The sequence below is a fragment of the Oryx dammah genome, unplaced genomic scaffold (genome assembly GCF_014754425.2).
Source record: "Oryx dammah isolate SB20612 unplaced genomic scaffold, SCBI_Odam_1.1 HiC_scaffold_10, whole genome shotgun sequence".
NCBI lineage: Eukaryota > Metazoa > Chordata > Mammalia > Artiodactyla > Bovidae > Oryx > Oryx dammah.
This window is the reverse complement of record NW_024070194.1, coordinates 31306782-31317612: the sequence shown is the minus strand read 5'-3', so window position 1 is coordinate 31317612 and position 10831 is coordinate 31306782. Positions and strand designations below refer to the sequence as shown.

At 52.4% G+C, this 10831-nt stretch overlaps 1 protein-coding gene across 1 annotated transcript; it reads left to right on the top strand.

The window, feature by feature from the left end:
• DDRGK1 (DDRGK domain containing 1) lies at positions 1-10416 on the top strand. Its single transcript, XM_040247829.1, has 9 exons — positions 1-167; positions 1373-1573; positions 2388-2500; positions 2697-2798; positions 6073-6195; positions 6489-6527; positions 9013-9069; positions 9604-9652; positions 9966-10416. The coding sequence occupies exons 1-9, from the start codon at positions 77-79 to the stop codon at positions 10130-10132; spliced, it is 942 nt and encodes a 313-aa protein (XP_040103763.1). The 5' UTR covers positions 1-76; the 3' UTR covers positions 10133-10416.
• The last annotated feature ends 415 nt before the right edge of the window (positions 10417-10831 follow it).

The window sequence follows — 10831 nt, the reverse complement described above, 5'->3', positions numbered from 1 at the left end:
AGATGGGCGTTGGGCGGGGCCTGGGAGATCCCGGGTTTCAGGGTGAACGCGCTGGTTCCACCTGGAAGTCAACGTCATGGTGTCCCCCGTGGTTTACTTGGTGGTGGCGGCTCTGCTTGTCGGGCTTATTCTGTTCCTGACTCGCAGCCGGGGTCGGGCGGCAGCAGGTAGGAGATGCCGCCGCGCCAGGGCCGCTGGGGCCGCGCGTCCTCTTATCTCCTCAGCCTCTGTAGGCCGTGGAGCCGCGGCTTATGCGCATGCGCGGACTTGCCAGGCGCCGCTGACCAGGTCTCCGCGCCTTCCGTCTCCCGCAGGCCGCACGCCTGAGCATGCGTGCGCAAAGCGGCGACCATCAGGGCGCCGCAGTGCAGATGTCAGCTTGCGGACCGAGTGGCAGGGTCCCTACACCTTTTTCCTGGCCCCCAAAGAGTGCGTGCCTCTCATCTCCTCTCCTCCTCCCTGAGGGCCAGGCCGTGGCAGACACTACCATCCTTCAGCCGGGCAGCCCCCGCTGCGTCCGTTGAGGGATCTACAGGGGTTTCCCATCCCTGCCAGGCCGGCTCCAGAGCAGCTGATGAGAAGGGGGCCACTAAGTGTTTTCTACCTACCTGCGAGCAGAAAAGAGTATGAGGTGGCTCCAGGAAGCTCTCTCCTTACCCCTCAAGAACGTTCACCCATGTGTTAACGCACCCGCCTTGTTTTGCACCCCGCCGGGAAGGCCATGTCAGCTGCCAGGGCACGTAACAGATACACCTGTCATCCTCCACCCTGGCCCCCTCTCCATCATTTCTTTATCGGCATAAGAGTTTGTGTATATGTCCCTCCCCTTCCTTGGGCCCACAAGCTTTTCGGAGCATCTGCCAGGGGCAGGGGACAGAGAAGCTGAGGTAAGGCAAATAGCCAACAAGTCTTCCTGGGAGGAGAGACTTCCCCGTCGGGTCTGCTCTCTGATTGGAGTTCCAGATAAAACCGTGGCAGGTGGTGTTAGGCAAAAGATTAATACAGTCCTGTTGTGGGCATTCATTCAGATGAGGCCTGGAGAGGTCAAGGTGGGCTTCTGGAAGAGGTGGAACAGCTCCATTTTGCAGGGTGGTAGTCTCCTGATGGGTCAGCCGAAAACATGGGGCCTTAAAAGAAAAGAAAGGTATCAACAGAGGTGGGAGGAAAGAAGTGCTCTTGCTGCATTGGACCAAGGTCAGGGTTTGGGTTATGAAAGACTCCACAGTCAGGCTGAGAAATTAGGACTTTGTTGTGGGCAGCAGGAGCTTGGAGGAAGTTGAGCAGAGGATGGTGAGCTTCCAGGATGCTGTTCCCCCTGCCAAGAGGTGAGTTGGGCTGCCAGAGAGAATCATGGTGCTTCTCTTCCCTACAGCTGTCCAAGAGCCTTTGCACAATGAAGAGGTACCAGCAGTAGCAGGCCGAGTGGCTCGGCCTCAGCCCCTAGAGCCCGAGGAGCAGAGAGCTACAGGCAGGCCCCGGCGCCGGAGAGACCTGGGCAGCCGCTTGCAGGCCCAGCGTCGAGCCCAGCGAGTGGCCTGGGCCGATGAGAATGAGGAGGAGCCCATCATCCAAGGTGAGAGGGGCCAAGCCTGGTGGAGAAGAGGCCTGGGTTAGAGGGTGAGGTGACCCCAAAGCTGGGCAAAAGAATGTGGTGTGAAGCCATAGTGTGGGAGGAATGTCTGGGAATCACTGGATGTGGTTAGGAGACACTTTGTTGTTGTTTAGTTACTAAGTCGTGTCTGACTCTTTTGTGACTCCATGGAGTCCACTGTCCTGGGATTTCCCAGGCAAGAATACTGGAGTGGGTTGCCATTTCCTCCTCCAGGGGATCTTCCCAACCCAGAGACCGAACCCACGTCTCTGCATTGGCAGGTGGATTCTTTACCACTGAGCTACCAGGGAAGCCCCTAGGGGAGACTTAGGACCCATCCTTTGTTGCCTGGGGACTAGCAGCTCTGGACCCTGATCCCTATTCCATTGGGCCAACCCCTTCTTCCTTCATTTTGGCTTTCAGTGTCCAAACAGGAGGGCAGGAATCTTTAGAGTGACCTAGAGAATTCTTCAGTCCACTCCTTCTATCCCAGCACTCTTCCTTGTTGGGGCACACTCATTCTCTGAGGGCTTCACTCGAGGACTCAAGTGCCCTCTCTATGGCTATGTAGCGTCTAATGTTATCTGTTTTCTTGCCCCATGGTTCCCTCACCCCTCTCCCAAACCTAACACACACAAATTTCTGCATGGCAGAGGCGTTAAAAGGAGAGCTGGGCTAGTGGTATTTGCAAGTGAGTGAAAGGAAATCCCCCTTGAGGAGAGCAACAAGAGATAAGGTGAATATCATCCATCTTCTGTGGCCAGGACCTGACGTGTCTTTCTCTGACCATACTCAGCCCAAGAGGAAGAAGACATAGAAAAGCCCGTGGAAACTCACTTGTCAGGGAAAATTGGAGCCAAGAAACTACGGAAGCTGGAGGAGAAACAAGCACGAAAAGCCCAGCGTGAGGCAAGCAGGAGGGATGGGGTGCAGCTCTGAAAGGTCTCCTATGTAGCAGACCTTCCCCTCATGCTGGGTGGGTGTTTGATGCTTACCTGACTCCGTCTCCTGTAACCATGGTCTTTGGCCTGACCTGGCCTGTTCGGGAAGTGGGCAGGCTCTGGCAGGAGGTGGAGATGTGCCAACTATGATAGCCTTTCTCCAGGCAGAGGAGGCTGAGCGTGAGGAACGGAAACGCCTTGAGTCACAGCGTGAAGCAGAGTGGAAGAAGGAGGAGGAACGGCTTCGCCTGGAGGAGGAGCAGAAGGTGAGCCAGGCCCCAGATGCTGACTTCTGTCTGCTGCCCAGGCAGCCTTGCTTCGTGTGTGTATGTGTGTGTGTGTGTGTGTGTGTGCATGCCCGTGCACGCTCAGTGGTGTCCAAGTCTTTGTAACCCCATGGTCTGTAGGCCATCAGACTCCTCTGTCCACGAAATTTTCCGGGAAAGAATACTGGAGCAGGTTGCCGTTTCTTACTCCAAGGAATCTTCCCTATCCAGGGATCAAACCCACACCTCTTGCATTTCTTGCATTAGCAGGTGAATTCTTTAGCACTAGCGCCACCTGGGAAGCCCTCTTGCTTCCCACACCGCTTCCCTACACCTGCAGCCTAGGAGAGGGGCCGTGAGCCAGGTGCAGGCCCTGATTTATTTGTTCCTGTGTTCTGGGCACAGCTTCTCTAAAGCTGCTGCTGAAAATGAGCCTGAAACCGAAATTTTGTGCATGTAATTTATTGAACACACCTGAAGCATTTGAAGAATGTTGAGACAGAGTGGCTAGAGCAGGGTAAGGAAGGAAAGGGGTCAGAGAGGTGAGGTGGGGTGGGGGGACTCTGAATCCTGAGGCCCTTTGGGCCACTAAAGAACATTGTAAGAGATGGTGGATCATATCTATAGCAGGTTCTGTTCAGGGCCTGGCATAGAGAAGATGCTTGGAGAATGGAGACCACTGCAGTAGGGGTGGTGAATCAGCCTTTGTTTGCCAGGTGCTTCCTTCCTTTTGAGAATCAGGTGCCCAGGAAGGGCACCACCATAAAGTTGTGGGGTATATAGAGTAAGAGCCTGGGCTGCCCAGCTGGGAAGACCCCATAGACTGGTACCTTTGGCCTCTGATTGGCCTTGTTATTCAGGGACACTGGATGTCCAGAGAGCCTGGCTCTGGATGCTGTGACAAATGGGCTGGAACACAGCAGAAGATTTCAGTCACTAAGTCATGTCCACCTCTGTGATCCTGTGGAGTACAGCATGCCAGGCTCCTCTGTCTCCCACAGTTTGCTCAAATTCATGTCCACTGAGTCAGTGATGCTATCTAACCATCTCATCCTCTGCCGCCACCTTCTCCTTTTGTCTTCAATCTTTCCCAGCCTCAGGGTTTACCTTTCTGAATATTGATTCTAATAATGCACCTAAAGTCCATTCTGGGGCTCTTCTTCCCTACACCCCAGTTCCCTTACTATCGACATCATACCTTACACCTTACTGTGGTATATTTCTTACAACTAATAATAATTCATTATTAAGTGACTTTGACACATTATTGGGATTTCATTAGTTTTCCCCAAGTATCCTTTTTTTCCAGGGTCCCATCCAGGATACCACGTTACACTTAGTTGTCATGTCTCCTTAGGTTCCTCTGAGTTGTGATAGTTTCTCAGACTTTCCTTGCTTTTGATGACCTTGACAATTTTGAGAACTGTTGGGAAAGTGTTTTGTAAAATGTCCCTCTATTTGCATTTGGCTTATGTTACTGTCAAAGTTAGAATGGGGGTTATGGATTTCTGGGAGGAAGACCAGAGGTGGAGTGCCATTCTCAACGCAACATACCAAGGTTTCATGTTATCGACTTGGCTTATCACTTGTATGTTAACCTTCATCATCTGACCAAGATTGTGTTTGCCAGATTTCTCCACTTCCTATGGTTTCTTGGAAACAAGCTACTGCACAGCCCACACTTAAGAAGTAGGGAGTTATGCTCCATCTACTTAAGAGGAGAGTATGTACGTGAAGTATTTGAAATTCACTTGTACAGATTTATCTTTATTTACTTAATTGTTTATGTGTATACATGGACTTAGGAATTTCTATTTTACACTTTGTATTATAATCCAAGTGCTTTTTTTTTTTTTGGCCATGCCACATGGCTTGTGGAATCTTACTTCCTCAACCAGGGTCTGAACCCAGGCCTTCAGCAGTGAAAATGCAGAGTCCTAACCACCTGACTACCAGTGAAGTCCCATCCAGTGCTATCTTATTTACTTTTTTGCTTAGATTGTTCTAGCTTTGGCTACTGGGAGTGCTTTTAGTTGGCCCCTGTTTACCTTTGACATACCGTTATTGTTTTTCTTCTTTGAGTACTTTCTTACTTTTGACACCGAAAATGTTCCAGGCTCATCCTGTATATTCCATGTCACATAGATTTTATCTATGAAGATAAAGATAGATCTTTAAGATAGATCTTTCTGAAAATTCTGGAAAATGGATTGGTTTGGGGCAACACTGTTGAACTAGGTGGTGGTGGATGGATCAAGTAGTTTTCCAGAAGTTAAAGAAAGAAGTGGTAGATGGAGCCTCATTTCTGACCAGGGCAGCTGGCCAAATAGCTGTAAGATTCGCTAAGCCAAGGATTCAGGAGGAGTACCAGATGTGTGGGGAGTAGATCACAGGGTCTTTCTGGGACATCATCAGTTTGAGGTGCCTGTGAGATAGCCCAGTGGGTGTGCCATGTGGGCAGTCGTGTGTTTGGGAAGAGCGATTTGTGTAGGGATACAACAGCACCAGTCACTGGCACTCAGATACCCTTACTATTAACATCATACTTTACTGTGGTATATTTTTTATAGCTAGTAATAATACATTATTATTAAGTGAATTTAACACATTATTGGGATTTCATTCATTTTTCATTAGGGCATAATTGATGCTGTGGGCATAGTGATGAGGTAGCCCAGAGTGTGGAGGAGAGAGAAGGGACTGGGCTGAGTGATAGAGGAGGTGGGAAGAATGACCCAAAAAACAGGAGGAAATCCAGGAGAGGGTAGGGTCTGAAAGCTGAGGGATGGAAGAGGAGATGGTAGGCTCTGCCCAAGGCCACTGAGAGGACCAGGGTATGAGGCCTGATGGTTGTCCCTTGGCTTTGGTGGGTAGAGGACATGGGTGAGGCCATAGCAGGACTTATTTTGGTGGAGCTGAGTATGCAGAAGCCAGATTGGAGTGGGCTAGAGGGATGGTTGACTGATAGGAAATGGAACCTGAGTTTTGTTCACAAAGCTTGGACATGACAGAGCAGGATGTGGGAGGGGGTGGCTGGAAGATATTATAGGGCGTTCATGGCAGGATTTTCAGGGAGAGGAATGCTGAGCAGTGTCTGGGAGGTGATAGAACTGATTGAGAAGAGGGATCGTGCTGTTTAGCTTAGGGGCCAGAGGGATCGAGGTCTTGAAGGAGCTCTGTCCCTGAGCTCTGTCTCTGGCCTCTGAGAGCAGCAAAGACCAAAACAGAGTCAGGTGGCCACTCTGTCTGACTCTTGCCTCCTCTGTGTCCACAGGAAGAGGAGGAGAGGAAGGCCCAGGAGGAACAGGCCCAGCGGGAGCATGAAGAGTATCTGAAACTGAAGGAGACCTTCGTGGTCGAGGAGGAGGGTATGGGCGAAACCATGACTGAGGAGCAGGTGGGTCCACCACCCCTGGGAAACATTCCCTGAGCCCAGAAAGGCAAGACACCCCCATCTCAGACACCCCATGGCTCCTCGCCTGCTTCCCTGGCCACCCAGTGAGAGGCGGGTGGGCATCAGAATCAGCAGGCTCTAGTGGCCGAGACTTGTCTTTGGGAGAAGTGGTGCCTCGATCCCCTCTGCTGCTCACCTAGGTGGTTGGACAGGCACTCAGCTGGGCAGGTGGGTAGGCATAGACCCTTGTGGCCCCTGCCAGGGGGACTCTCGTCTTGATTTCTCTGCTTCTCTAGTCCCATAGCTTCCTGGCCGAATTCATCAACTACATTAAGGTAAGAAATGCAGAGCAGAACCTGGGTGTCAGCTGCTGCTTCTTGTATGTATGTTGGGTTCATCTTCAGGGCCTGGAGGGGGTAGGCCCAAGCGGGGTCTGCACACATGTCACTCAAGCTTGTGTAGGAGTGGGCAGGTGGGCCTGCTAGGGTCCTGGCCAGGAAAGCCCCTTCTCCTCTGACCCCAGAGGTGGGGAAGGACCTAATCTGTGTGGGAGGTACGATCGCTTCCTCATGCTTGGGGTTTGACAGTTTCCCTGCTCTTCAGACCCCACGCTGAGTGAGTCATTGTGTTTTCAAGTTTCTTCACATGTGTTTTCTACCAGTTCTGTCATACTGAGGAGAAGCCACATCCCCTGCCATGTGTTCCTGACCAGGAACTCGGGTCTTCCGCGGGATCCTGGAGGATGTTTCCTTCGGAATCTAGGGCAGGGTAGCAGGTGTGCCCCCTTCTGTCTGCAGCTGCAGTGCGGGCCTCCTGAATACTGCTCCGGTTGCATAAGCGTGTCCTGCTCTGCTTTGCTGCTAAGCAACTTCTCTCCCACAAAGGATGCGATGAGGGGAGAGGTTTTCAAGTGCAGCTCAGGGGTGCAGAGGCGGCTGAGGGAAGGAGTACAGAGGGAGCGGAGGCGGTGGTGGGGGTGGTACTAGGGGTGCCAAGGAGCCAGGGCTTGCATAATCCCCCCCCACCTCTCCCAGAAGAGAGCAAGGTTTAGACACCTTCTAGCTGCAAGGGGCTAGGCTCACAGCCTAGGGGCTGGGGGTTCCTGAGAGGGAGAAGGCTCCCTCAGACTATGACCATTCCTTTCTCATAGAGTCCATTTTCCACCCTGGCACACTTGATTGGGGGCTGCAACCCTGGGCAGGATATGTCACACTCTCCTGCTGCTATTTGGAGCTCACTGTCCCCACCCACTCAGTGGGCAGCAACACAGCCCAGAGTCTCTCTTCCAGGAAGCCCTCCTGCATCAACTTCAGTCCCCGCCTCCACAAGGCAGAAACCTGAGAAGCCCCAGGGCAGTTCCTATCCTTGCTCTCAGCAGCTCTCTGGAGGGGCCATTTTCTGGTGTTTTCCAAGCTCTTTTGGAGTTCAGTAGAAGTTTCTCCAGCTTATGCTAGCTGATTGTCCCAGAGCTCCTGTCATAGGGAAAAGGAGAACTTCAAAACTCAACCTACCACCTTCCTCTTGGCTTAAGGAGATGGGCCCTTTCATCTTAGGGTTTCAGAACTGGAGGGACATTTCTGTGCGCAGCAGTTACATGAGGCTCAGCTGTAGTTTGATATTGTCGGTCCACTCTCCCTTCTGATTGGGTTGGGTTGGTTGATTGATTAGTTTTTCCAGACATACTTTTAGCACCAACAACCCCTCAGACCAGGTTTTCAGGGACCACTTGGGGTGACTCCATGATCCCACTCTGAGCTGTTGCTGGGAGCCCAGCACCCACTCTCTGCTTTGTAGGTAAAGGCCAGCTGGCCAGGTCACCTGGTACTTGCCTATACCCTGGCCCAACTGCCATTCACTTGCCTCCCTGCTTACATATTCAGTTTGGCATTTCAAACAGTCTCACGCCATCTGCAGCTGGGGAGGTGTCACCATGTCAGTCCTCCCCCAGCTCGTTTGCTGTGGAAGATTCACAGAAATGCAGAAGATCGCCTTCTCACAAGTCATGTGCTCTTTGTTTTGAGGGAAATGGGGCAGATGCAGGTAGAGCCCAGCAGTAGACCCTCAGCTACACCCCCTGGGAACTAAAGTTTCTTCTGAGGGTGTGAGGGAAGCTTGTGGGCACATGGCTATGTGTGAAACTGGCTGGTGTTACTGACAGTTATCTTGAGGGCTCCTACAGTGTGAAGAGGATGGTGACAGGAAGTATGGGCATGTCAGCGTTGTCGTGATACTCGGGCTAGGGAACAGTGAGCAAAGGTGAGGCAAGACTAGCTGCCTAGGTCCTGGCTTATTGGGGCTATTTATCTGCCCTGTTCTCCCCATTCTCACCTCCTTGGCGGGGCTGTGGGCCATGTCCTATTCAACATTGCTTCTCCCACACCTTCTCAGTGCCTGGTCCTGGCAAGTTCTCAGCGAACACAAGTCCCAGAAAAGGTTTTTTTAAATAGCTTTTGGTGATTGTCATTCCTCCCCTTCATCTCTGTGGCATTTCCCCGTCCAACCTGTCCAAGATATTAGAAAGACACCTCTGGTTGCAGAGGAGAAGCCGGCAGCCGTGCTTGGTTCTCCAGGTGTGTTTCTGTCTCAAGGTGGTCCACAAGCAGGGGAACAGGAGAGTTCATGAATGTGTATGTCTCTATATGGGTGATTGGGAGAGTGTGTGAGTAGTGTGTGAGGGGAACAAGGCTCTCCCGTAGGATCTGCACAGTGTGTGTCTAGCCACCCAGAGCAGAGCAGATCAGAACCAACTTCAGCGGGTTCCAGTGCTGAAAAGGATTTTCCCAAGCTCAGCTTTGCACCTTCTCCTCCCTTTCTTTGTAGCAGTCCAAGGTCGTGCTCTTGGAAGACCTGGCTTCCCAGGTGGGCCTACGTACTCAGGTAAGCCCTGCAAGGTAGCCTGTATGTGAAGTGCAGCCATGGAATATGTGTGGCTGTCAGAACGGGCCTCCCCTAAAGATGAAGAGTCTCAATGCCCCTTCCCCCCTACCCCCAACCAAGAGTGTGTATACTATAGGAATCTCTTGTCACCCCAGGCATCCTGCCTTTATAACTAGTTGGAAAGCAGTCAGGGAGAAAAAAAGAAAAAGATCTGAACCCCATCACTCCAGCAGCCCAAATCCAATTACCTAGACAGCTGTCCTACAACAGGCCATACTAGCCTCCTCAGCCAAGTGTCACCACTTCTCTTCTGGTTGGAAGGGAGCCTCTTTTGGGGTGGGGGGTGGGGGGTCCTGCCAGACCCCAGGACCAGAGCCCCCTCCCTCTAGGGCCCTCCAAAGGAGACACGTGGAGTCACATTGCAGGGTGGCCATGAGAAGGAGAGGAGAGGTTTAGTTGTGGGAGGAAGGTTGTAGCTGCCTTTTCTGGGGGCGGCAGCGCCTGTCCCTACTCTGAGAACTGTTCTCCTCATAGGACACCATAAACCGCATCCAGGACCTGCTGGCTGAGGGGACTCTTACAGGTGAGAGGAGGACAGTGTCACTGCGGGCCCTGACCTTGGGGAGCGTCTAGCCGTGTGGGGTTGCAAGGCTAGGATGATTACCCCAGGTAGGGAAGCAGGGTACAAGGAGGGGCCCTGAGAAGGAGGATGTAGTTTAATGAGGAGGCTGCCAAGGCCTGGTGATGGCTTTGGGTAACAGGACAAGCAAGGAAGCCTGATGTGACTCGCCAAAGTTGGATACGGCTGGGAAAGGCCAAGCAGGCAGGCAGGAGGAGTGGGTGGGTCGCTGGGCATGTGGGGAGGGCTCAGCACCACAACCTGCATGTCCCCACAGGTGTGATTGACGACCGGGGCAAGTTCATCTACATAACCCCGGAGGAACTGGCTGCGGTGGCTAACTTCATCCGACAGCGGGGCCGGGTATCCATCACTGAGCTTGCCCAGGCCAGCAACTCCCTCATCGCCTGGGGCCGGGAGACCCCTGCTCAGGCCCCAGCCTGACCTAGGCCTCCCCTGTTGGACTGAGAGCTGGCATGGCCTACCTGGCCATACATCTTTGCTCCTTCTTACCATGTTGGGGCAGATGGAGTGTGGCCAGGCAGTTACAGATTAAAGGCCCAATAAGAACTCGTGAGCTTGGTGTGGCTTGGTGTGGCAGAAGGCCTGGCCTGGGGTGCCAGATGAGCTGGTGAAAATCTCATTTTGGAATTTATCTTGGGGTGGGGGTGGGGTCCTTTGGAAACAGATGCAAGTTCCATTGTTATGAATGCATGCATTCAAAAAAACCCGATCATTTACTCTGTTCCTTTGTGCCCTGCAAGCCCAGTCCCCAAGGCCTGGATGCGGTCTTACTCCCCACCCCCCTACCTTACCAGAGCCATAGAGGGATTCCTCTTGGGCCACATCTCCCCGAATTGAGGAAGGAGTTCTCACCATGAGAGCTCTTATGAAGAAGAGTTAATGCGAGGTGCCACAGATAAGAGTCCTAGAAAACATCAGCCTTAAGAGGGAGGGAAGGAGAGGAGGGAGGAGAGAGGCTGGGCCAGCTGCTTGTGGGACAGGGAGAAAGAAGAGGAAGACCTGCTTGAGCTGGATGGAATTGTGCAGTGGAGGGACCTTGCTTTATATAGGACTTCACATGAATTCAGTTGTACGTTCTTGACAAAAAGTTTGAAAGGTGTGGGCGATTCCACCCACTGG